The sequence below is a fragment of the Agaricus bisporus genome (assembly GCF_000300575.1).
Source record: "Agaricus bisporus var. bisporus H97 unplaced genomic scaffold AGABI2scaffold_4, whole genome shotgun sequence".
In the NCBI taxonomy this organism is placed as follows: Eukaryota; Fungi; Basidiomycota; class Agaricomycetes; order Agaricales; family Agaricaceae; genus Agaricus; species Agaricus bisporus.
In genome coordinates this window covers 1,232,826-1,256,810 of record NW_006267367.1, presented here as the reverse complement: position 1 = coordinate 1,256,810, position 23,985 = coordinate 1,232,826, and the positions used below count along the sequence as shown (strand labels likewise).

The window sequence follows — 23,985 nt, the reverse complement described above, 5'->3', positions numbered from 1 at the left end:
GAGATCATCATTTGTTCGATCAATGATTTAACTCGGGATCAGCGCTACACATGGGGGTCCCGTAAACTTACTCCCCGCTCAGTGAAGCTGGAGCGCGGCGGTAACAGCACACTTTTCTATACATCACCAATCGTCATGAGAATGAATGACGCTGCCAGCAAGTGAAACTGACCAGCGACATGTGCATGTCAGCCTTCAATCTCACCGTCGTGATGGCAACATAAGAATTGCAACACTGTGGTGTACTTGTGGTGTGTGTGTGGGGTGGGAACATTATCCTGGTGATCTCTTTCAACTCCCCCATCGCCCCCATATATTGTTTGGCTTTTATTCTGCTTTTTTCACACTCGGTTTTCCCCTCGCTCTTTTTTGTTCCTTGGTACTGTTATGGCCGTCTATGTGAGGCGACAGCTTATTCCCGGTGAGTAGCCGTTATATGCAGCGTTTATCTTTGACCTTGATATGTACCCCTAGACGTGTTGAGCGACCTCTTGTAAGTTAACCAACCAACCTCAGACTGGGTAAAGAAAACACTTTTGCTTAACAGTCCTTCCTTAGGCCCCTTCCTACTCCGCAACCCACAACGTATGTCTTAATTAACCCATATTTTACCAATAACGTACCGTCGTAGTACAACCACATCAGCTGGACTGACAACAACAAGCTCGAGTTCGGTTGTCGTTTCGTTCGTTGCATGTTTCCAGCCAATAACCAAGTTTTTAATATCCTTGCTACAGGTCCGACAGTGCCCAGAGTTCTCTGACTGCTTCATCTACTTCTGCTGCATCGTCTACTGCGTCATCTACCGTTTCTACATCCATCCAAACCTCTTCAGCTGTCGTTAGTTCTGCTTCCACAAGTTCGACAACACCGATAGTGGCCCCAACTACCACCGCTGCTCCAACCACTTCTGTTGGTCCCAGTACTCAATTCGTCACCTCATTCACGACGCCCAGCCCCAGCCCAACTGCCAGCGTTCAAACAGCAGATAACAGCAGCAGTGGTTTTCTACAAAACAAAACCCTTACAAGCGTTGTTTTCTCTATCGTTGGCGTTGTTCTCCTTATCATCATCGTCACTATCGTCACTATGGCATTCAGGCGAAGCAGGAGGAAGCGTTTACTCAACGAAGCTGTTTCCTTTGACCCAGCATATTTGAGTGGAAACTCCAACATAAACTCCACCGAGAAGCGAAGGTTCAGTCTTCTCAGCTCTAATAGCGGTCATGGCCGCATGCACAATGGTAATTACGGAGGTGGGTATACTTCCTCGGCCAATGCGGGTGGCTCCTATCCTCCTCAAGATTTGTACCATGCTGCCCCTTTTGAAAGCCAGTATAACATGAATGGACATCAGCAACACTGGAATACTGCCAACGGAACCTATGCGGGCCATTAGCCTTCAGCCCTTTCCAGGTATGGTTCATCCTTTGTTGTGCTCAAAGTAGATTAGCGCTAATCTTAGTTTTGTTGTACAGATTCCAAATGCTTGTGCTTCTGTATATACCTCACGCTCATTCTGTCATCGCTCTTTGTTACAAGTGAATCCAGTTGTACTGGTGCCAGACACTCCTGGAGAGTGAAGTTGTATAATTACTACTTACTTGTACTAGAACATGAAATGAGCCCAACACTTGGGAAGCTATTTTTCTTTGTCCATCTCCAGCTCGGGACTTGGGGGCTGTGGTTCTCGCCTATACCGATGTTCCCGCCGCTCCAGATAATAAACTAAATACGTCACAGCGAGGGTAGCAACGCTAACGCACAGCATGGCAATCATCCCCCTTGTGAATTTCGGTGCGTCAGTTGCTGGGTAAAAGACGATGGACCACCATGCGTTGATCACATTATTCCACATGCTACCGAATTGACAAAAATGTTCAGTCAGCGTCTTATAGGGGGGTTCCAAAAATGGTTCGCCGGATGGCGAAAGTGATAAGGTGGAGTAAAATATATGTGGCAACACTTACTTCATGGAGGCCAAGACAACACTCCTTTCTTGGTCGTCATCAGCACATATCTCGTTAGCCCACCTAAACAGGATCAGTTGGAGCTTTCAGTAGAATGAAAGAAGGCGAACGCGAAGGTGGTAGCTTGTCCTGCATACGAAACGCCCGCGATATCTGAAGATAATCAGACGAAATTTCACAGATGACTTTCTGGGATTTACAGTACGCAAAGAACTTGAGACCTATTGGGCTACTCCAGACCAGAATACATATAGCCGCGATAATGCATGCAGTTGCCATGCATATCAAAACAGGCCAACGGACACGACTATAATCTGTCCACGTCGCACAAATCAAAGTAGCTGCAATTGCAACGGCGGTAGCCCCTGAAGGGTAGTAATCTGCGAGAATCAGTTAATGTTGATAGGGATGAACGTGTGAGTGTGTTCAAACTAGCCTATCTGTTCAATGGTGTATCCACCGATAGCTTTGAGCCATTGACCCATCAGATTATTGGAACCGAAACTTTCCGTCTCGCCAGAAATGGCGAACTAGGCATATCCTCCGTAATTGTTGAACAAAAGAGGGACCTTGGACTTACCAGTAAACTGCAAGCATACCATCTCCACCTAGTGAGAATTCGGCGGGTAAGGTTCCAGCTTAGAGGTGGCCGGTCCACTTGTATTTCTCCTTGTAGTCTGGTGTAGGCTAACTCACGCTCCTGCCCGGGATGCGTTAGAAGTTTTTTTTGCAACTTATTATAGCTCACCTCTTGTGTCAGGTAAAAGGCTTTCGTCGTCCGCGGAAAATCGGGGAAAATAAAAAATCCATACACTGCGATGGGTACTGTGATTATTCCATCCACAATGAACCTGGAACTCAGCTCAAGAATCTGACTACTCAAAGATTGAGGATGGACATACAGCCAACGCCAACCGCTAAGACTGGATACTCCGTCGAGATGCCTAGAGAAGGTCGAATGAATTACATCGCCCGAATCATTTGTGTCAGAACACCGACTTATATACCGCGGCTTGTAAAATGCCGGAAAATCTACGCAAGATCGATAAACGAATTCGTGAAGAAGCCTGTATGATGGGATACTCACAGGGTTCCTACAAGTCCTGAACTTGTGAAGATACCCGAACGCTTGCCTAATTCGGTCGATTTGTACCATCTGCATTGACTCAGGCGAGTAAGGTCAAAAGCGGAAGGCGGCAACTCACGAGCCGAGGATGTAGTGCACTCCGACGAACGTCGATGACTCAGCGATTCCTTGGAAAAACCGAATTGCATATATCTGTGATCATATTCCAGAGCCTGAAAAGACGTCAAGCAAGGAAAATATATAACCTTACCTGCTCGACCCTATGCACTGCGCTGGTGCTGCAAGACTAAGATTAGGCAATGGGGACTTCTGATTATCTCTGACTCACCAGAACGTCAGAATTGCCCAAACAATCTGCATCGAAGGTAACCAAATGCGTGGTGACACGACTTGCAACATGATGTTGTCTTCGGATTGGGGCGATTAGATTTGTCATGTGTGATCTGCATTACTGACTTACTGGGAATCATTCCGATAATATAACCACAAGTGAAAATCGTGTTTATGTTCTGTTACGGGCCGAAGTCAGTCCCACCCATAGAATAACGTTCAGCCCAAAGCCCAACGTTTATTTCCTTTCCAAACATATTGAGGTCTTCTTTCATTCCCGATACGAAGGCATTATTGATGTTCGACCTATCCAAGTCTGGGGTAATTCAGCCTGGCGCTTGACTTCACGGATCAAAAGAGCATTACAGTTGGTGAAGTACTGAAAGATAATGTGACATCAGAAATGAGATTGACCTCTCCTTATTGCGCCTACCATCAAACAACAGTACGACAAGATGAACCAGTCAATTTTTAGCAAAAGCCTGGACTCTTGCCGGGTAGAGGGGGTGTGCCCCAGTAGAACTTGTTTGATGAAACTGGGTCGCACCATCGTTTGTGATGACCAAGTGGATGACACTTTGCCTATGGCCCGTGGGACGTGGGATTGACACGGCGTTGAGTCATCGATCATCAAACAGATAACATCATTTAGACATCATTTCATTAGCCGATGCTCCAAGCTCAAAAAATCGAGGTGAATACTGTACATGAAATGGGTTGGCAAGAAGCTGAAGAACTTGAGCCCTGCTGGGAAATGTGTATTTATAGTTGCGAAGAGAGACGTAGGCACGTCAGTAAAACAATGTTTGATGATCGTTCAAAACTCTGAGACAGCAAAGCATCCCAATAAGTAGATCCTTGAACTATATTCGGAGCCGATCAAAAGAACACTTTCGCCTATTACATCATATGTCCGATCGTCACTAGAAAACAGTGAATAATGTGGTCAGTGGATTTCGGTACTTGCGACCCCCCTGGGATCCTGTGGCCAGCAATGATATGGGTTATTCCACTGGAAACATAATGCGTGACAGCCTCGGGTGTCAATGGGATAGTCAATGGAATACAACAAGCAGTTGTTGGCCACTGGAATGCAGTTCGAGATTGTGATTGCACACGGCCAGAGGTTCACTGGTTTTGTGTGACGACCGGAACGGTGGTGTACTATGATATGTAACTTGATAGACCCTGATAGACCCATGGTCCTGGAGGGTCCTCGAAAGGGTTGAGCCGAGTAGGTCCGATTCCTGTCGACTCCTATCTGATTCGTGGCAACAGTGTGATCGTTTGTGGAAAAGGGGATTAAGCGTTTGCTGACGAATCGCAACGATCAACGGACTCTGAGGTCCAGGTCTGGTCCAGGCGATTATTCATGGAACGAACCCAATTTCGCGAAGGATTTTTGTTTCGGTGTCACGAGGTGTCCCGACGAGCGGGATGTTCCCGCTGAATAAGCCATTAAAAAAGCAAGTGCCCTCGGGCCAGAGTAGAATTGGCATCAGCTAGAACCAAGGACGAGAGTTGGAAAACGATACTGTTCTGGTGATGCGCGACTCGTGAAAGGGGCAGGAGAAGAAAGGAAGTCAGAGGAGGACATGTCTTTGTCAGACTGTTTGAGTCAACTGGAGCGACGTCCTCGCCGATAATAAAACATTTATTGCATGCCGCGCCATCACGAATCACTTCCACGCTCAATTCTTCCGACCGAGCCTTACTTATAATGTCAGTCTCCAGTCCCTGTGTCATTTTCCCGCCAAAATGTTTCTCAGAAACTCCATCCTCCTCTTTCTTGCTCTCCCCGCCTTGCTCCACTCAGCCGCATCATCCCAGGCACTCGATTTGAGAGATTCCAATAATATATCTCAAAATATCCTGCCCCGGCATGGTACTCACCCCCAACACTCACATGCGCAACCCGTCGTCGAGCTCAACGAAACGGAGGTCCTCGAGCACCATTCCCCAACACCCCCTTCCTACTATACTATTGACTGGGAGGAACCAGAACATGCGACGGAAAGACATCCGGGCCTCATCGTGTCCCATGCCCTCTTCATGGGCCTCGCATTCTTCATCGCACTTCCCCTAGGTGAGGGCGTCGGCCTCTTACCTCGACACCGCGTTGACGCCCTCCGTGACAGGCATCGTGCTACGCTCGTCAGCTCATGCAGCGCGTGGAATCGCGATGGCATCCTTTTACGGTCTTTCAGCTCTTGGTTGCGCTGCCAGCAGCTTGTACACTAAGCTTACGCCGAACATGTTCGTACGCAGGATGTATCGCCTTTGCCGAGTCAGACTGACATCATGTTCCCCTTTAGGTACCAAGGTTAGTTATTGATCCCCTATCATTTCTGCAGTTCCTAACCCGATGGCTTGAAGGATCTGTCCACGGTAAACAAGGTTATATCATATTGCTATTGGTCGTTCTATCATCAGCAGTCGATATTCTGGCCGCCATTCGACGCTTCATCTCCTTCGTTCGCGATAACGAGCCGAAATCGCCCGTGAAATTTTGGAGATGGGTTGTTCTAAATAAAGAGATCGGTCACTTGCGGAGCGGTCCCGAGTACACTAGTTTGGTCATGGAAGAGCCAGAGGAAAAGTTCGGTTCGAACACAATGTCTCGGGAATCTTCCGATGAAGCGGATCTACAGGAGACGGCTCAATGGGCAAACGATGTGCAGAACCACCGACGGAATTTTTCTATGGCTTCGGATAGGACAGCCTGTGGTTCTCGATCGCCAACCCATTCGGACTCAACCCTACAGGATGCCAAGCATGGGCGCAATACAAAAGCCCAAAGCCTAACATTACGTGTTGGCAATGTTGTCCTTACGGTTCTAGAACGTTCTCTTGTTGTAGCTGGCTTCGCCCAGGTGCTGACAGGTATAGCTGTTTACACGGGTCCGTCTGTTTTGACTTGATTCCAGTCCTCCTCCCTCTTACCCCTTTTTTTGGTGTTTTCAAAGGCGGTTGTCGTGAAAATTATCTAAATGGCTGTTTAGCTCATCTTATCAGTAAGTCTAACCTCTTCTTTATATATACCTTTTTTCGCATTCTTACTGTCGTCTGAACTCACTATCAGAGGGTGGCATATTTTGGTGCTATGGGCTATTAACTTTTGCTCGTTTCCTTGGATCTTTTGCCGAGTTTGGCTGGGCATGGAACCAGGTGCCCAGAGGCGACCCTTACTCGGCTGAATTTGTGGAATCTTTCATCATCTTCCTTTATGGCATCACCAACACATGGATGGAACGGTTCGGTGCGAGCCCAGGTGACCCATTTACAACAAAAGAGATTCAACATATCGGTATTGCAGTGGGTAGTGTCAAGATCATCCATATAGAAGGTACTCATGACGGTTAGGTCATGTTCTGGTTTGCTGGTCTGCTTGGGATGGGTATCGAGTCCAAACGTATTCGCAAGTGGTTGGCAGCGTCTATATTCAGTCCCGGGGCGAATAATTCGAATCTTCCCGAAGAAACGATTACAGAGCCCTCCAGTTATAAAGCTAGTTTCAATCCCTTCCCAGCTCTTGTGATCGGGGTCACAGGGTCAGCCATGGCCGCGCATTTCCAAACATATTTGTTCCAAGTACGCCCTTTTATGCTTGGAAGTTCAGTATGGATGTATTCAATTCGTTTATAGGTTCAGATTCATGCTCTCTGGGGCAACCTTCTAGTTGCCTTTGCTGTATTGAGATGCATGACTTACTTCTTCGTTTGGCTCGGCCCTCCTCGTTCAATTCTTCCCTCGCGACCTCCTACCGAGGCTATTGGTAGTTTCTTCCTCGCGTGCGGTGGTTTGGTTTTCATCTTCTCTACCGAAGAAGTTACGCTTGCTGCGATGCGTCGTGGTAGAGATGGTGGGTTTATATTTGTCAATCTAGTCAAATGTAGTGCTAACCATACTCCTAGATGTTATGATGTTCCTGAATGTTGCGGTTGCTATAACTTGCCTAGCTTTCTGCTGGACCCTTCTTGTCGTCGGTTTCAAGGGATGGATGAAATCCAGGCGGCACAATGGAGTGACCTATAGGACCGCTGCTTGACACTTGCATGGGCATTCTTCTGACTTTCGCTTTCGTTCAGGCGTTTCGGCCATGGCTTTGTTTCAATGCATTAATATTTATTTGTTCAACCTCAGGTTATAACGATTTATATTTTTACGACTAGGATGGTGTTTTATTCGGATATGCAATAGTACCCAGCGCTCTGTTGTAGCTATTTTTGAAAATTCTATGCGTTTAGCAAGAAGGCATAATCAACTGTTGCCCCCATCCAAACCCAGAAGCCGCTCCAACCACATCCAACAAAGCCCTTCCAACAACTAGGACGGTCATTGAAATCGGTTCTGTACAGCACTCGCGCAAGCTGTACGGCAGCCATTCCAATGCCACAATAGAAGGGAAGAGTTTGTGAATTGAGATATCCAGCAAGGGAGATGAATGACAAGGTAGATACGGAGAGGCCACTCAAAACGACTCGCGACTTGTCGCCAAAAAGGAGGGCTGTGGATCGAATGCCAACTTCAACGTCATCCTTCTTATCCTATAGAAACTCATCGACACAATTTCACAGAAACAATTATTGCGTGCTTACTTGGTGAGCATATATGCTATCGTAAACAAGTGTCCAGCAGATGCCTCCAGCGTAAATGGGGAGTGCTACGATCCAATCAACGTAGCCAGCTACCGCTGACCAGCCAAGTAGTGCTCCCCAATTGAAGGCCAGACCTGGTTAATAATACTGAGTGACACTTCCTATCTTTATCCGGGAGAGATACAGACCAAGGACAGCCTGTGGCCAATATGTTATCCGTTTCATCAAGGGGTACACGACCACGATACACAAAGATGAGGCTCCAAGGAAGATGCTGATCAGAAGGAATTTGAGTACGGGCCTTCCCAAGTGAATGTTCCAAAGTCTGGAAAGGATATTGTATTACCTGTACCAATTTAATTGGAGAAGGACGCCCAGTCCAACTGTTAGCTGTGCACCAAGAAATACGAGTGCTTGCTTGGACGTTATATCACCGTTAGCGAGAGGTCGAGCCTTGGTTCTATCTGCCCGTTCGCGCTCATGTCAGGATTTCAAGATTCATTAGTTAGTACCTGATGGACGAACGTACCAACAGCCTTGTCCAAGTTTTTGTCCCACATGTCATTAATCGTGCACCCCGCTCCTCGCATGACAAGAGCCCCCAAACCGAACAAACTAAGATATGTGAGCGGTACGCTTATAGGCGCCGCGGTTGCATATGAAACCATTGTGATAGACCAGGCTGTGTCGTTTCGAATAGAGGGTTTGGTGTAGAATGAGTGACTTGCTCACCACAAGGATAAAAAAGGAGCAGTGTGCCTATAGGCTTGTCTATTCGTGCAAGGTAGAGATACGGTTGCCATTTTTTGGGTAAACGGGCCACCCATGATGTGGGTAATTCTGTATGTAGTCGATGACTTTGGGTAGAAGTTGACGCGAGTCGCGTTGTATAGTAAAGACAAGTTGGTTTTGGGAGTATGTTCTGTTGTGCCACGAAAGCACGAAACTTGGATGCAGTGAAGATTCTTGGTTGGCCTAATCGGGGAAGGAGAAAAGCAGCCATAAATAGTTCAAGACAACGCTCAGCGCTCCGATAGCGAGCGCTCAACCTGGAGCGCGCTGATCAATCCGATCAACTCAGGGGTACGGAACATATAAGCATCCACGATGATATGTATTGCCAAAAGAAAATCCAGAGGAGACAGCAAAAAGACATGAGGTTGAAGTAATTATTGGGGTCTGTAACGAGATAAGGAGCAGAAGTAGCAGTATCAGAGATTCACCCTATGCCCACTCCTTGCCGATCTTGAATTGCCACTCCCAATCTAATTCGTTTCAGCAGTGATCGAGGTCGAGTGCAAGAGCCAGAACTTACTCGCATGGATTTCTCCATCATCATCGACGACGCGACTGACTACGTTGTAAGTGCCAGTACGAGCAATTATTCCTGAAGGCGAGTCATCAGGTTCGAAGTCAACGGTATATTGCTCATCTCGCGGGCCATAAGACCCTAACATCTTCTCGAATTTGTCAACTATAAGTCATGTCAACACTACCTTTCTGCATGTAGAAGGGCGAATGAGATTACCTTTGATGCCACCACGTTTCACCAATTGTATGTATCGAACACCCTATACATCCAGCGATGAGTAATTAATAAGACGGACGATATGAGAAATCAGCTCACAGGAATAATAGAACCAGAAACACGGAAATTCATTCGCACACTACGAGCAATTAGATTATATATCTCGGGGCCACAGGAGAACTAACTTGTATTCCACGCCTTCCTTGATTACAATCGGATTCTTCTTGATCGCCGCCATTTCCTGAGGATTGTTGATGTCCATAGATATAGTCTTCCCAGACGGCAGCGTGGATGAAGCCAGCTCAAGAGTAAGGACGTGTAGCTAAGTGCTCAAATTGGTTATTGCGGAATGGTAGCAGTCACTTGAGGTTATTGGTTACCTTCGGACCTGCAGGCGTGGCAGAGGTTCCGGGAACAATTCCAAGAGAAGCCTTCCAGCGTGCTAGACTCTCATCTTCTTGGTCGAGAGCGGCAAGCTCTTCAGGTGATTTCGAACCACCAGGGTTATAGCCTAGATGTAGGAGGCACTGATGTTGGCCGATGACAACCGATAGGTAGCAGACAATATACCTGGGGTGGCTGTGGGCTTCAATTCGGCTTCGACGTCGTCGGGAGGTGGGTTGGACATTTGCCAGAACGAAGGGAGTGGAGATATGTATGTTGGTCTCTTATATCGATTTCGCACGATGACCATTCGCGTTTTGCCGGACCATGCGACAACTCTTTGAACTTGATTCGTCCTACCAACCCATTGTTGCACATTTATAGCAGAAGTTGGGGCGTACATAACTGGAATTCTATAAAAACAATCAACTTCGTCGGTGCACCATTTCCTATCCAACAACTATCTGACGGACATCCCATCTTAAAAGGCTTTTACAAAAAATCAACGAAACAAAAAGAAATAAAACACAGATACAACCGACAAATATTACGAATGCACATATGCATAGCACAACCGAACTTTCGATCCACCGCGATATTAAGACGACTCGACGGGAGAAGGCGCTGTAGAAGTCGGATGCATGCTTTCTAGAATGATCTAGTTAGTTTGACGTGCAGTATCTATCAGCTTGGGCTTTACCTCCTTTGAACCAGCATTTGCCTTTACTGAGATGGTAGCATTTAGCACCGTTAGGACAGACATGACCCCAACAACATTTGTCACCAAAAGGGCAAGGCATGCCTGAGGAAAATAATCATGAACATTGCGACGCGAGAAACCGATAAGTGGCAAACTTACCATTTTTCAACCAATTACATGGCGCCTTTTTGGCGTTTGTTGCCAGCGAGTGCAGTTGTTCGGGCGTTAACACGTAGTCATGGGCATATTTGCACAACGCAGCCTGATAATCAAAGTGAGGTCGTGTTCAACTTCCATAGAATGTCTAAAAATATGTCATACCCCTTTCGAGCAAGTCATGAGATAATGCTCGTTACAAGGTGGAGGGTTCTCTGTGTCACCAAAAAAAAAAAAAATCAGGTTAGATGGCAACCCTAATTCAATAAGGATTATCCACTGACGCTTGTGTAAGGGCTGGGACACCGTCGTTTATCAGTGCGAGAGGTCAAAAGAAGAATAGGAACTGACCAAGGATTGATCTATTAACCGTCCCATAGATCGGGCAGGAGACTGGGGACTAATGAGGCCTCCATTAGATGTCACGTTATGAGAGGTTCCAACGATGAGTGGCGCCAACTTGCGGTTCATCCGGGGAAGCTTATCTGAGGTAAAAACGGAGTCGAGCTTGAACTGTGGTAATGTGTGGAGCGGTGCTTCCCGTTCCCCATTTTCGGACGCTGTGAGGAGAATGACTTTGCCGATGGCTTGTTCCTTCTCCAGGACACTGAAGGTGCTCATATAGGTAGTGGCATCATATCCTGCATGCCAATAAGTCACTGTTTAGTGATGATTGAGATGCACGCACCTCCGAAGAAGACGCGTAAAGTTTGCGGGAAGCGAGTATAAACCTGAAGGTACTCTAGACTCGGCGTATAAGCAGTTACACCTTCGTGGATCGAGCATTGAACAACCTCTGATTTTAGCCTCGGCGGCGTCTTTGCTATTTCCTCCATCAATGGCAAGGAATCTTGGAGAAGCATGAATGAAACCCTGAGAATCCTCGGATAAATTAAGGGTAGCTTCGCTAAAAAGATGAGCGCTCACCGCTATGAAATTATCGAATTGATCTGGGGTGCAATAGTTAGTCTCGATAAACGACTCCTTGAGTGCGGTCCTGTTGAAGTAGATGCTGATCCAGAACGAAAGACGTCCGAAAACGTGGATATCCTCATTAGTAAGATATTCGGCGATAGATTGAGTGATAATCTGTGCGGCTACTCTGCCGCCTTGGTAACCCTGTACGACGAGGTCTTGCTTAAACAGGAATTCGTCGCCATTAATAACGCAGAGAATTAAAGGGTTGAAATTCTGATTCTCAATCAGAAGGGAGGCTTTCAATCGACAGCAATGACGCACGGATTTAAAACTGTCCATATTCGAAATTTGCCTATTGAGAGAAGCCAGTTGCATGTTATGGGCCTTTGTATCCCTTTCGGAGGCTTCTAGTGCAACAGAGTGGGCTTGTTTCCATACGAGCAGCTCCACCTCAAGCTCCGCAACACGATTTTCCAGCTCGGCGTTTCGTTGCAGAGTTGCATGAGACAAGTCTCCAAAAAATCGATATGAGCTCAAGAGCACACCTACGAAGTGACGCGTTCGCTTACTGAGAAGTTTGGTCAGTGTGTCATCCCTGGAAAAGTAGTATTAAATTGGCAGTCTCGGGCAAGGAACGCGAATCGCACCATAGCTGCTTATTCGCCTCGCCGAGAGGCTGAGCGGCCATCTTTGGCAGCAGTAGGAAGGGGGGATGGAGGATGTGGGGAGCGAATACAACGATTAATCGGCATTGGGGGCCTTTAAACCCAACTTGTTACCGCCCAAAGTAAATTAACAGGCAAACAACCCTTCTGGGGTTCTACTGCCGAGCGAGGAAGGAATAGCTCGGAAAGGGAAGTTAGAAGGTGATAATGATGCCGTACTCCGCTTCCAAAGTCACACGAATAAAAAGAGATGCCGTCCTACCAATCATATTTAGAACCGCTTCGCCTGTCTTCCAAGGAATTCTTGTATAGTACTAAACTGTGGGTAATGGAACGTACGAGAATAACGCTAAACACGCGTCGGACACGCCCGACCAGGTTTCGATACATTTCATCGCGACAGCTGTCCGACGTCTAAAGTCCAATGCCGATCATGACAGTGACTATAATAGATACTTGGCCAAATGACACTTCATGTCTCCATAAGCAAGAAGACCGTAGAGTCTCCCTTATCTCAAATATAAAATCTGGCACTAAATGTCGAGGACGTCCGGATTTAATCACCATCTCCCGCGTCCTTCACCGTGTGCATGTTGTCTTCCAGATTCCGGGTCAGGCTTTATTTGACTCGACGAATTCTGATGGGACGCACCTCCAACAAATTTACATCTTCCTTTCTTTAGATAATAACACTTCGGTCCTGAGGGACAAACATGCCCATAGCAACAAGCATCGCCCCTTGCACAATCCAAATCTGATTCATGTTTAATCTGTAGTCACAGCAGGAGGCTGATAGTTGGAATGCGCACTTGCATTGGCTGCCCCGCAGGGCACCTTCTTCGCATTGTTTTGAATCTCGATAATGTGTTTGTGCTCGAGAGTGAAATCGTGGCTGTATTTACAAGCTCTCCCATGTTTGCAGTTGTTCAGGAGATAGAAGTTGGTGCATGGCGCCGGTTTCTCTACGAAAGGGGAAAATAAATAAGTATTAACGTTCTAATGTGACGTGATACTCACGTTGAGAGAGAGGCTACGTTTTAAAGTTTATCATATAGGTGATCGGACTTGATGAGATTATACACACCACTTTAGGAATTGGAATTCGGGGGCCAGTTGTCTTGTGATTGGACTGAGCAGTATCTTCAATGGCTTCGTAGTCGCTCATAAATTGAAATAATGTTGTTGGACGACGTTCGGCCTTACTCGATAAAGAATTTGGGTTTGATACAGGGGAGGGAAATACTCGTGGAGGCGGACTTCCGAGCTCTTGACCGGACTGATAGGTATCGCCCCGTCCAAACCCTATTGACATTGGGAGGCCTTGAACCGAGGGCTCAAAAAGCGGAGGAGAGTGGCTCCTAGAGGTAATAGGTGGCTCCTGTGTCGAGGAGGAAGCCACAAGCTTCTGAGGTATAAATAGACCTGGAATAGAAAGAATAGGAAGTTCTAAACCATCGAAGCCTGCCGCATGTTCCGCATAACTTTGTAATAGGATGAATTTTTGTTTGAATCCGGAGGTTATATGCGAGCGAATAGCAGTCACATAGCCACTGTCGTGACAACCTGTTTAAGGTCTTCAGCTGTAGCCCAATGGAAGATACATGATTCATCCTTTACCTCCAAAAATAATCTTATATGTTTCAGGAAGGCGACTCTCGTCCTCTAGAAATGCTGCAGAAATGTGCTCAATTGTTGAAGATGGTTGATCAATATTCAATAGCCGATCGATATACCTTTTATTTTTGAATCCGCCGCTTCTTTACCGCTGCCGACGTCAACCATTACGAACCGGTCGGAAGCTTGATTAAATCCTGCGACAAAATCATCTAGGCGAGCTTTCGCTGAATGAAAACTACAGCGGTAGAACGTATCAAACAATCCTTTCTTGTTGAAAAACACAAATACGGAGAGTTGGAACTGATCGATCTCATCGAGGGAGAGGATATGATCTTTAATCGAGTCTGACAGTTTGATTGCAGCTTGATGACCCCCGCTTTGTCCCAATGCGATTAGCTGGGGAGTGAAAATAGCGCCATCTCCGTCTAGAAGTACGACAACTCGAGAAGCCTGACTTCGAATTAGTCACAAGCAGTCATGCACATGAGAAACTTATCTCGCCTGTGTCTGTTTTTGGAGGCTTCCCCTTTGCCATTGTTGCTTCTCGGAGATCTCTTTCAGCATTTCGTTTTCGTCTTCCAGGAGCTTTTTCTCCGCATTGGTCTGACTGAATATCCGTTTGTAGACGTCCAGATCAATTTCTAGCTGCTTAATTCTATCTTGAAGCTCGGTGTCCTTGGAGACTAGCCTAGCGACGTCATCTGAAATTGGGTTTCAGGTGTCTAACAACATTGCAGCACCAGTATGCTAATAGTCACACCTCGGATGAAATCGAACCTCCTTAGTCTGGAGGAAAGAGTGAATGGTGAGTGCCTGAGTACCACGATGCGAAAAAAGAACCCACATGGACTCGTTCTCCGCGGCCGCATTCATAGAAGCAATAACAGGATGGGCGACTCCTCCCTTGGGATCCAGATGATTCTGAAGTATTCAAGGGGACCGGGGAGCCGCCGTTCGTTCTCGAGCCACCTTTATGGGATAGGATAAAACACGCGACGCAGCGATTCAGCCACAACTCGGCCTCGATGTCAGTTAAGCTTTGGAGGACGTAATAAAAGCAAATATGGGAATACGTTCTCACGGTTGATATTATCCCCTGAATTGAATGGCTTCAGGACACGGCGAGCTGAGAGCCACAAGCAGGGAGCGAGCTGTTAAGTAGCCGGGGAATAGAGACCGACATCTGGTTGTGGCAGAGTGTTCAGAATGCCATCACGTGAAGTAAGTTGACGGTATTGGCGCGTCGCGTGTGTTCAGTTTAGAGCTGGTTTTGTCAATGAGCGACATCTACTCCACCCTGGGGATCTCGCCCAAGAAGCGGAGACCATCGCGTTCCCCGGACGCATCCGTTTCTACGCCCAAGAAACTCCGAACAGCGTCAGTCCATTTCAGTCCAATCCAGAGAAGCTGCTGACGTTCTATAGTCCTCTCACTCCATCATCTATATCCCGGCATACAAGAGCGTCTGGAACGTCTTCTTCTGCCAACACACTACCTGCTCATCTTTCACGCCTTTGCACAGTCCATAGCTCACTCCAGCGTGCCATTTCTCATGCCCTCGCAACTTGTGCTATTTCTCCGACTTCCGATTCAGGGCACCTTCGAAATGTAGTCAATCACCTATCGCTCAAAACCTACGCTGGGCTATCTTCCACATTCGAAGTGGACGATTTAAAACGCCTTTGCTGGCTGTGGGAATGGGATGGAAATAAACCTTCCGAGCAGGTGCACACAGACACGGTAAAAGAGAAGAAAACAGAAGACAATCCTTTCTTCGACGAGCCATCCCCTGCCACTGGGGATTGGACTCGTGGATCAATGGGTTTTCTTGTTAGTCCAGCGACTCATCTATTGACAAAGGGACGGCTACGAGTTCCGGCATATGGCGTAGGCATCGAGATAGAAATGGACGTGGATAAGGGGATGGACAGCGGAATGGCTGCTGTCGCTCGCTGGACGTCCGCCTCTGACTCGCGTCACAAGGAACTGAAGAAGAAAATCGAAAAGTGGGCTGCGGTATGCATTTCCTCTTCGTATTTCCAAATTATCACTGAAGGCCCAATTGCTACAGCTCTATCGTGATCATGGTGCTATACCCACTGTTCCATTGGCAGATCTACCTCCTCTGCCATCTCCTATGAAGGCGTCGTCGTTAACTATGAAATTAGCAACTGCGTCTCCCAAGGGAGCTAGTTCTGGGCCTCTGATTTTCCCGCCTACGCGAGTCCACTCTCCCGTCAAGACTCCTAGCAAGAGAGCGGACTCAAAGACCTCCGCCCAGTCGTCCTTCACGCCACTTCTCACTTCATTGTCCAAGAAATCAAATGTTCTTTTCCCTCAGACACCCCGCCATAGGCGTGTGGACACATCTACAGTTCCTCTCACGCCTCAAACACCTTCGACTAGCATTTTTGCCGACACAGGTGATGCTGAACTACCAGTGACACCGTCGAAACAAACTGGTGCTAATGCACAAACTGCACCTGCAACACCTTCAACCTCTCGACGACAAGCCCTCTATGAACGTGTACGCCAGCGATCTCTCACAGCCTCACCAACCAAGAGTTCTCTAGCCGCTGCCGCGTCGAACTCAAAAATGAGTCGTGATCAACTCCTTAAACTCAGTCAGGACGAAATGAGACGACGTTGTCTACTAGGTCGCCTTGGAGGCATCGCTGAGAGTGTTTGGATGTTCGTTTCATTTCCTCACTACCTAACATTGTCCTAATACTTTTAAAGGCTATTCTCAGCGCCAACGACCGGTAGCTCAACGCCAGGACGCAAACGTCGTGCGCTGCCTTCTTCCGAAGTGGTCACTGCAATCGTCAAATCCTCACCTGTGCCTATCTCAGCTGCAGAAGCCAACGAGTCGCTGGCTCTTCTCGTAAAGCTTTGTCCTTTTTTCTTGAAGAAGCTTGATATACATGGGGATGAGTGGTTGGAAATGCCGGCACCAGCAGCATCATCTGGAAATTCTGAGAAAACTCCTAAAGCTGTTGTTAGTCGCCAGAAACGAGATCCTGGATTATTGTCTAGCCCGGGGAGTAAGCTTGACAGCGCTGAACTTATCCATCGGAGCCCGAAACGCGTCAAAAATGAAGTAGGAGGGTTGAGGGAGGTTCGCGAGATTATACGCAAAGAACTAGAATTGCATGACTAGCTTTCTTGTGCTTCATTTTGTGCATCTTCTTATTTTTTATATAGTTTTGTGGTTGTCTAGCTTATGGCTGTCTTGCTTTGTATATTGAACAGTTCTTTTCTATAGTATCAAGTGGTCTTTTGATAGACATGAGCTTTCCCAAGTTCTCCGGTGGTTACAATCTATTTAGAAAGTGATGCATCAGAATGAAGAATTGCTAGTTTTGTTCTCATCTGAATCCTGACAAGTCGCACAAGACGACGTAAGACATCAAGCTGATGACCGATGACCGACCGGGTCATAATACTTGCGTTCAGGATGTTGTGTTTCAAATGCAGTGGGAGACGTCGCACCCGAGATAGAAAGGGTTTGACAGTGATAGCAGAGCATGGAATCGGTGGTGTTAAAGAGTAAGCCCCGCTTTGAATGATAAAAAGTACAATGATCGTCTCCGATTGTTATATAGTGATACATACATACATACATATTCGTGTTTGATTCGTCAAACCAATTTATTCTTTTCAAAGTCCTCTTTGACTGCTTTTTCATATTCGGCACAGTCAATTACTCTTCCTTCCTTCCGACTTGCTTCAGCAGCAAAGACAGTCATATGGGTCTTGACCACTTCATCAATCGATGTCCCTAGCAATTCCTGATTACGCTCTTTGACCGCCTTGACAAATGTTTCCATCAAACCAATGTCGCCACCTCCATGGCCACCAGCATGGGGGAAAGAATGTTCCCTCAACACACCCGTTCTGAAATCTTTGACAGTGAACGTATTCATGTCTCCAATGATTTCACCATGCGAAAAGTGCATGCGAGTTTGACGCTCACAGATGGCCGAGCTAAAGGCAACCATTGTGAGAGAGGCTGTGGTACCATTGGCAAACTCAAAGTTGACCACTTGATGATCGCAAACGTCGTTTGGGCTTTCATACACGCACACACCGTATGGTCCTGTTTTCAGGGCCTCCGTAATGTTTTCAATGTCGGGAATGTCATCCACGAGTACGCTGACTGGCCAACTCCTATTACCTGACTTGAGAGAGTCGAGATAAACTGTTATTGTTGATTAATATCATGGCAAGTCGCGCTGATAATGGAGGTTCATTACTCGTTGTTGCGCTGTAAGGGCAGCCACCGTCATATTGTAAAGGGCATTCAAGACAACGTTTGACATCGCCAGCCTCGCGAGGTTTCTTTGAGCGGCGGAAGTGGGTGAGAGAGCCAAACGACGAAACTCGAGAAGGAGTAGTTGACGAGAAGAAGTGGCAAATTAGATCGATGTCGCTGAATGGTATCATCAGACACAAGTATGGTAAAACGCGATGATGACGCACTGGCAGCACTTCGTCATTAATGCGAAGGAACTCGCCTCTTCGGTGTTCCAGTTTCCGCGCACGTATGAATGCGCAAAGTGGAAATGACCCACTGGTTCTACGTGATTGATGTTCACAAGTTCACCCAGAGATTTGTTTTGAATGATCTCAGAAATCGCCTGGAAATACTTGGTGTATCGTAGTACTAGAAAGGGATTTTTAGCCGCCAAGCATCGGCAGTGAGTTCGGGTTGATTACCATGGCCCATGCCAAAAATGATGTTGGCCTTCTTGACTGCTCGTTCCATGAGAATGCATCCTTGAGGAGTGATCGCCATGGGTTTCTCGCAGAGAATATGGTAGCCTTGTTCAGCAAAGGCTAGGGTAACCTCTGGATGCATTTGATCTTGTACAGCAATGATAACAGCATCAGCTAGTCGTCTGCCAACGGTGGTGATAGTTTCAGCAGAAGCAGCATGGAGGTCCTGCCAGGTGGTGAATACGAGAGAGGGGTCGATGTGATGACGATCGGTAAAGTAGCGCTGAGCCCCGGGCCTTGGCTCGGCTATGGCCACGACCTTGCAGTCGCGTGGGTTCTGAAGAGCGTACTCGGCATAACTCTGCGACGGGAAGAGGATGAGTGTCGACCAGGGGACGTAGCGGCAGATATACCTTTCCACGCTGGCCGCAGCCGACGATGGCGAGGGTAAGTGGCTCTGGCATTCTGGATTTGCGGGGAAATATATTAGTCAGGAAGGAGGCCATTATAATAGCGCTGGACAAACGCAGAGACGCTGATGCCCAGGCTTCTTCCCCGTCTCGCCCCCGTTCTTCACGCGCACTCCCGCAACGCCTTTGACCCGTTTGACTTTGCCAAGTACCGTCCCCGTCGCCCAAAATCCCTCCACGGCCCGACACTCCCCAGCCCGTCATTTGACCCAAAGCTATATTCCCAATCTGTTCTCCTTCAGTCGGAAAACCCAGTAGCAGCACCTGATAAATATCTTCGGCGCAAGACCCTCCCACCTCGTGTTTATGTTCCCAAGGATGCGCATAAACGCGCTGGAGAATATGACATGTCTCGTCAGATGACGCGCGAGGAACGGAAATGGTGGTCCAGTCCCTATCGCATGTCCTTTTTTTATTTTTTTATCTCCAATCCAGCTGACGACTGGGCAGTCCGCATGCTTGCTTCTCCACCGCGTATCTGTGCCTTGTCCGGGTCTCTCCTTCCATCAGGTATTCTCTTCTGCAATCAGACCCTTGTGCCATAGTAACCTTGCCAGACTTTCTCCTCAGACTGTCTCCACTTCGACTAGATAGCACTGAACCTACGTCGACCAAGCCTGTACCTTCCATCCTCGTGCCAGACGGTCTTCAGCATCCCAAGTTCACTGCCCGGAGGTCAAACAGATCAGTTCACGTCGTCTGCTCTCGTCAAGCCATTTCTCTCATCGTCGAGAACAACAAATTGGAACATATTCCCTTTTATGTGACCATACCACCTAACCTCGCAAGCCACGTCTCTCATCTTCTCCGTCTTCGCGTTTTGCAAGAACTAGAAGTCTTCCTTACACACCTTGAAGCCAAACCCAAACGTGATATTGCTGCCAACCCACCAATCCGACGACTATCAAAGGAAGAGTGGAAGAATATTGAAGAGCAACGAACGATACCACAGCAAGATGCCGCCGCTGTTATCACTGTATCTCCAATATCACCTGATGTTGAGCCGTCGATGTCTCCATCCCCTTTGCCACAGGATCCAGACGTGGAACTCAACCACTCGCTAACTGTTGCTAATATGTATCCTGCTTCGCGTTGCTCAGATCTTCCGTCAAACTTCCAGTATCGTGATGTTCTTCCATCTGCAAAAATACCATTATACGACTCTCTTGCGCTTTTCCCTCATAAATCACAACGGGCCGTCCTTTTGCGGTTGCTCGGCCAAGCGCAATCCATCCACGAGAATGCCCTGGGACATCGAGGAGAATCTGGCGTTTTGCCCGAATATTTAGATGCGTATTTACTATGCTCAAATAGTGACATTGCTAGACTTGGCGACATGGTAGGCGTGGCGACCGCGTTGTGGAGAGTCTACATGTATGAGCGGGATAATGATAGAGAAAAGAAATCGTATACCCCCAAATTCTAATCTCCATTGATATCGACACGATAATATACAACTTAATGGGCTTGTCATTAGGCTTCGACTACCATAGGTGCTAAGCCCTCTGCTTGGTTAATCTTTTTCGCGTGACCGAGTACTTCAGCGCCTTCCCAGAACTTGGGCAACTCATTTCCTGGGACGAACAGCCGCTCTACACCTTCCTCTGTGATCACGCACATACGGATCACACCACCCGATGATCCATCGCGAGACATCGCAAGAGCAAGAGCTAAGAAGAAGCCAGATTGGAAAATCAAAAAGAAACAAGAGATAAGGAACTCACTGTTTTTCACGAAATCAACTGTCTCGTCTCTGCCCCATCCCTCCTTGTAAGTGGCATCGCAATAACCATACACATACGTCGAACCAGATCCTATTTTATTAAAATATTGAGTAACCTGTGATCTCGAAAGAAAGAGCAAAACGCACCTCCAATAGCCCAAGGTTGACGGAATAAGCCTCCTCCAAGAGGAATATTATATACGCTCGGGCCGGCTTCCTTATCCCATCCAGCGACGATGATACCTGCACTAAGCCCATCTTTATTCTCGTAACATATGCGTTGAAAGAGTGCAGCTGCAGTGTGCACTGGTGGAGGGCCACCCGACATTTGTCTATGGGGGTGAAATGTCATTGAGCGGTCAAATCAATGATGCTTTTAGCCTTGAGAGTACGTACGTGTACATCTGCAGTTGATAATGCACGGCATCGGCGACTGCTTGTGTATCGGCTGCTGAACCTGACCGACAACAGTAGATGCGGTCATGAACGTGAGTCAATTTGTCTGTTACTCGATTAGCCTAGAAAAGGTGTTTCAGTGCAAAGGTAGTGGCAAATAGATGAAAGATAACGAACGATGTAGCTTCCTGTGGTCGTTCGACTATCTGCACCAATGACCACCCCATTTTGGAATTGAACAGCCATGATTGAGGTCTGTTGGTCGCAAAATCATTCGATATATGTTTTCTGAGGATAGAAAAAGATAAATAGCGCACACCGAGGTTGACCTCGCCGGTCTTGAGTCTGTTGAAGTCGATGTGGTCCATGAGGTTGTGTTGAAGAAGTGAAAGTGACGCGTCAGCTAATTTGAGATCAAAATCTTATACGCGTCATCCCTTTACCACAACCACCAGAAATGCCTGACCTTCGTACTCTCTACACAGAACTCATCAACTCCTTCACAGCTCAGCCCTGCGACATTGGTAAATGTGGCGCTCTGCTTTCGCAGCTGAAGGTATTATCTCCTGGGTTACTCAATCATTCAGCATTAATGGGACAAGTTAGATCGGACTCATCGAAGCTGGTTTATTGCTTCCTCAAGGAGAACCCAATTTGAATGACCTTTCTATCGCTCGTAAGTCTTAAACACCCTGCAACTGCCTTTTGAGGCGTACATTGACAGTTGGAAATCAGGCGATATCCTTGAGATCGGCGCTTTCTGGAGTATACGAGCCAGAGACGTTCCCGCCTTCGATCGGTATTTCTCCCAACTGCAGACTTTCTACACCGACTATGGGTATGCCATCTCTGATTATGATTGAAGGAGTTTAATTTTTTGTCTATTCAGTTCCGTCCTTCAACCTTCGAGACGTGAATATCCTATCCGTGGACTCAACCTCATCCGTCTACTGACTCAAAATCGTATCGCGGAGTTCCATACAACACTCGAAAGTCTTCCCCTCTCTGCCGATGCTATTGCCGAAAACCCATTCATCAGTCATCCGGTCAATCTTGAACGATGGTTAATGGAAGGTAGCTACAGCAAAGTGTGGAATGCTCGTGAAGAAGCTCCTGCGGAGGAGTACAAGTTCTTTGTCGATAGCTTGATGGGTACCATACGGTACTGCATTTATTTCTTTATATCAAGCAGATTTCTGACAGTTTGCGACTTGTTTATGAATTTAGGAATGAAATTGCCAGCTGTGGTGAGGCAGCGTATGAGAGCTTGCCCCTCAAAGATGCCGCTACCCTCCTGTTCTTCCCCAACCGCTCAGATCTACTGAGATTCGCTGAAGAGGTGAGATTCGTTATTTTGGTTATAGAAACAGTCATTTGATGCTTTTTTTTATACAGCGCGGTTGGCAAGTAAATTTGACGGCTGGAACAATATCCTTCGCAAAGAAGGGAGAGGAAAAGTTAGAGATACCCAAAGAGAGACTCATTTCTTCTTCTCTAGCGTATGCACGGGAACTTGAGCAGATCGTATAGAATTTGTATTCAATTAATCTTCACAATTGTAAATTCAGCATTGATAAAGAAATGGATTGCAAAAACTAGTGTACACAAAAGTTGCAGTTTACTCAAACGTCTCCAGTGCGGCTTTTGCCTTGGCTTCCGCGTCCTGCTGTAGTTCTCTAGGTACGGGAAGATGGACATTGTCAGTTTCTTGCCCGATCCATGAAATTTCTAACTCGAATTCCTTCTCCTTTGCATCTTCATGTACAAGGTATATACTAGACTTAGTTGTTAGCTCGACATATATTGGATGGATTGAGTATCGTACATTCGGGCAGCTTCATAGACAGCCTCTTTTGTTGTTAGCTCTGAAAGTTTGAGTTTTTCGAGCTCAGTCTTGGCAAGTTGACGACCTTTACCAACAGCAGCTCCATTGTAGCCCTGGTTAAGATCAGAATATGTGTCGCGATGCAGAAAAAGCCTACTTACAAAGTAGACACCGCTGGGTTCTATAACATACAATGATGGACCCTCTTTATCGAAAGCTCCTAGGATCGTGCTAATTCCAAACGGTCGGACAGATGAATAGAGTGTATATGCCTGAGTATATAGACCCAAACGTTCGGCGAGATTCTGTTTTTAATGGTAAGAACATGGTTCGTTGGAAGAGCGTTATCGCACCTTTAAAGGGCTTGGCGCATCATAGGTATCTCGATAGCTGGTTGCTTCGTCTCGGGCTCGATTTGCAATATGTCTACCGTCAGCAAGCAGGCCTGCTGTAGCCTATTTCTCTACCGCATTCAGTGAAATGATGAGATGAGATGAAGGGAGACGCACCAGACCGATGTGTCTATCTATTGTTTGTATTCTTCGGTTGGCTTCAGGTACTGATAGCTTAGAGTGGATGAGTTTTTCGACGGCAAGGACAACGCCATCTTTGACTTTGAGGCCGATTGCAGTTCTGTAGGGGGTTTGATTAGCTGAGTTGATCGAATGCGATGGGCGGAAACACACACCCCGAGTTTTCGACAGCCTTGGTGGCATACTCGACCTAGAGTGATGATAAGCAAGCGAAAAGGACATAGAGATAAATAGTACCTGGAAGATGCGACCGTCGGGGGAGTAGGTACTGGCTGAAAGATCGTAGCCAGTGCCGATTGAAGTCATGGTTGGGGATGAAGGGACGCGCAAGCAAGCAGATAAACGCGTCAGTCAGGCGTGGGAAAAA

General features: G+C 47.1%; 11 protein-coding genes across 11 annotated transcripts; 3 read left to right on the top strand and 8 right to left on the bottom strand.

Annotated features, from left to right (window-relative positions):
- Positions 1–744: 744 nt before the first annotated feature.
- AGABI2DRAFT_203042 (hypothetical protein) lies at positions 745–3,936 on the bottom strand (the record flags this gene model as incomplete). Its single annotated transcript, XM_006460139.1, has 18 exons — positions 745–1,415; positions 1,478–1,858; positions 1,970–2,032; positions 2,080–2,122; positions 2,170–2,349; positions 2,406–2,499; positions 2,550–2,669; positions 2,718–2,820; positions 2,872–2,913; positions 2,969–3,001; positions 3,057–3,125; positions 3,175–3,248; positions 3,307–3,334; positions 3,385–3,463; positions 3,517–3,565; positions 3,623–3,702; positions 3,753–3,765; positions 3,820–3,936. The coding sequence occupies 17 exons, from the start codon at positions 3,934–3,936 to the stop codon at positions 1,642–1,644; spliced, it is 1,404 nt and encodes a 467-aa protein (XP_006460202.1). The 3' UTR covers positions 745–1,415; positions 1,478–1,641.
- A 1,208-nt stretch (positions 3,937–5,144) lies between these two features.
- Positions 5,145–7,441, top strand: AGABI2DRAFT_184695 (hypothetical protein; the record flags this gene model as incomplete). The annotated part of the gene is made up of 8 exons (XM_006460138.1): positions 5,145–5,472; positions 5,525–5,646; positions 5,741–6,287; positions 6,353–6,400; positions 6,469–6,701; positions 6,750–6,977; positions 7,032–7,248; positions 7,301–7,441. The coding sequence occupies 8 exons, from the start codon at positions 5,145–5,147 to the stop codon at positions 7,432–7,434; spliced, it is 1,857 nt and encodes a 618-aa protein (XP_006460201.1). The 3' UTR covers positions 7,435–7,441.
- A 109-nt stretch (positions 7,442–7,550) lies between these two features.
- On the bottom strand, positions 7,551–8,987 carry AGABI2DRAFT_203037 (hypothetical protein; the record flags this gene model as incomplete). The annotated part of the gene is made up of 6 exons (XM_006460137.1): positions 7,551–7,933; positions 7,985–8,118; positions 8,173–8,258; positions 8,331–8,448; positions 8,514–8,666; positions 8,717–8,987. 6 exons carry the CDS (start codon positions 8,985–8,987, stop codon positions 7,622–7,624), a joined length of 1,074 nt encoding a protein of 357 aa, XP_006460200.1. The 3' UTR covers positions 7,551–7,621.
- An 85-nt stretch (positions 8,988–9,072) lies between these two features.
- On the bottom strand, positions 9,073–10,180 carry AGABI2DRAFT_191964 (hypothetical protein). Its single transcript, XM_006460136.1, has 7 exons — positions 10,083–10,180; positions 9,893–10,023; positions 9,698–9,834; positions 9,612–9,651; positions 9,513–9,555; positions 9,300–9,458; positions 9,073–9,249 (listed from the first exon to the last, which is right to left on the bottom strand). The coding sequence occupies exons 1-7, from the start codon at positions 10,138–10,140 to the stop codon at positions 9,209–9,211; spliced, it is 609 nt and encodes a 202-aa protein (XP_006460199.1). The 5' UTR covers positions 10,141–10,180; the 3' UTR covers positions 9,073–9,208.
- A 58-nt stretch (positions 10,181–10,238) lies between these two features.
- AGABI2DRAFT_135451 (hypothetical protein) lies at positions 10,239–12,399 on the bottom strand. The gene is made up of 11 exons (XM_006460135.1): positions 12,318–12,399; positions 12,240–12,265; positions 11,992–12,182; positions 11,680–11,943; positions 11,547–11,625; positions 11,441–11,494; positions 11,100–11,393; positions 10,918–10,976; positions 10,756–10,858; positions 10,597–10,698; positions 10,239–10,544 (listed from the first exon to the last, which is right to left on the bottom strand). Exons 1-11 carry the CDS (start codon positions 12,356–12,358, stop codon positions 10,495–10,497), a joined length of 1,263 nt encoding a protein of 420 aa, XP_006460198.1. The 5' UTR covers positions 12,359–12,399; the 3' UTR covers positions 10,239–10,494.
- A 1,409-nt stretch (positions 12,400–13,808) lies between these two features.
- Positions 13,809–14,922, bottom strand: AGABI2DRAFT_191961 (hypothetical protein). The gene is made up of 6 exons (XM_006460134.1): positions 14,797–14,922; positions 14,713–14,738; positions 14,454–14,653; positions 14,072–14,402; positions 13,953–14,008; positions 13,809–13,898 (listed from the first exon to the last, which is right to left on the bottom strand). Exons 1-5 carry the CDS (start codon positions 14,823–14,825, stop codon positions 13,998–14,000), a joined length of 597 nt encoding a protein of 198 aa, XP_006460197.1. The 5' UTR covers positions 14,826–14,922; the 3' UTR covers positions 13,809–13,898; positions 13,953–13,997.
- Positions 14,923–15,149: 227 nt separating this feature from the next.
- Positions 15,150–17,167, top strand: AGABI2DRAFT_191960 (hypothetical protein). Its single transcript, XM_006460133.1, has 4 exons — positions 15,150–15,329; positions 15,377–15,968; positions 16,024–16,643; positions 16,692–17,167. Exons 1-4 carry the CDS (start codon positions 15,229–15,231, stop codon positions 17,110–17,112), a joined length of 1,734 nt encoding a protein of 577 aa, XP_006460196.1. The 5' UTR covers positions 15,150–15,228; the 3' UTR covers positions 17,113–17,167.
- Positions 17,168–17,390: 223 nt separating this feature from the next.
- On the bottom strand, positions 17,391–19,183 carry AGABI2DRAFT_135448 (hypothetical protein). Its single transcript, XM_006460132.1, has 6 exons — positions 19,085–19,183; positions 18,672–19,032; positions 18,435–18,618; positions 18,209–18,384; positions 17,576–18,153; positions 17,391–17,511 (listed from the first exon to the last, which is right to left on the bottom strand). The coding sequence occupies exons 1-5, from the start codon at positions 19,133–19,135 to the stop codon at positions 17,594–17,596; spliced, it is 1,332 nt and encodes a 443-aa protein (XP_006460195.1). The 5' UTR covers positions 19,136–19,183; the 3' UTR covers positions 17,391–17,511; positions 17,576–17,593.
- A 49-nt stretch (positions 19,184–19,232) lies between these two features.
- On the bottom strand, positions 19,233–21,652 carry AGABI2DRAFT_191955 (20S proteasome subunit). The gene is made up of 9 exons (XM_006460131.1): positions 21,578–21,652; positions 21,438–21,515; positions 21,261–21,382; positions 21,012–21,196; positions 20,866–20,955; positions 19,992–20,811; positions 19,699–19,806; positions 19,592–19,651; positions 19,233–19,540 (listed from the first exon to the last, which is right to left on the bottom strand). Exons 1-6 carry the CDS (start codon positions 21,626–21,628, stop codon positions 20,615–20,617), a joined length of 723 nt encoding a protein of 240 aa, XP_006460194.1. The 5' UTR covers positions 21,629–21,652; the 3' UTR covers positions 19,233–19,540; positions 19,592–19,651; positions 19,699–19,806; positions 19,992–20,614.
- A 35-nt stretch (positions 21,653–21,687) lies between these two features.
- Positions 21,688–22,839, top strand: AGABI2DRAFT_191954 (hypothetical protein). The gene is made up of 6 exons (XM_006460130.1): positions 21,688–21,816; positions 21,867–21,936; positions 21,996–22,098; positions 22,150–22,422; positions 22,488–22,599; positions 22,656–22,839. Exons 1-6 carry the CDS (start codon positions 21,718–21,720, stop codon positions 22,788–22,790), a joined length of 792 nt encoding a protein of 263 aa, XP_006460193.1. The 5' UTR covers positions 21,688–21,717; the 3' UTR covers positions 22,791–22,839.
- Positions 22,840–22,884: 45 nt separating this feature from the next.
- Positions 22,885–23,967, bottom strand: AGABI2DRAFT_191953 (20S proteasome subunit; the record flags this gene model as incomplete). The annotated part of the gene is made up of 7 exons (XM_006460129.1): positions 23,856–23,967; positions 23,774–23,808; positions 23,595–23,718; positions 23,439–23,540; positions 23,247–23,390; positions 23,086–23,198; positions 22,885–23,035 (listed from the first exon to the last, which is right to left on the bottom strand). Coding segments are annotated over exons 1-7 (738 nt in total), but the record flags the coding sequence as incomplete, so codon positions are not given.
- Between the last annotated feature and the right edge of the window lie 18 nt (positions 23,968–23,985).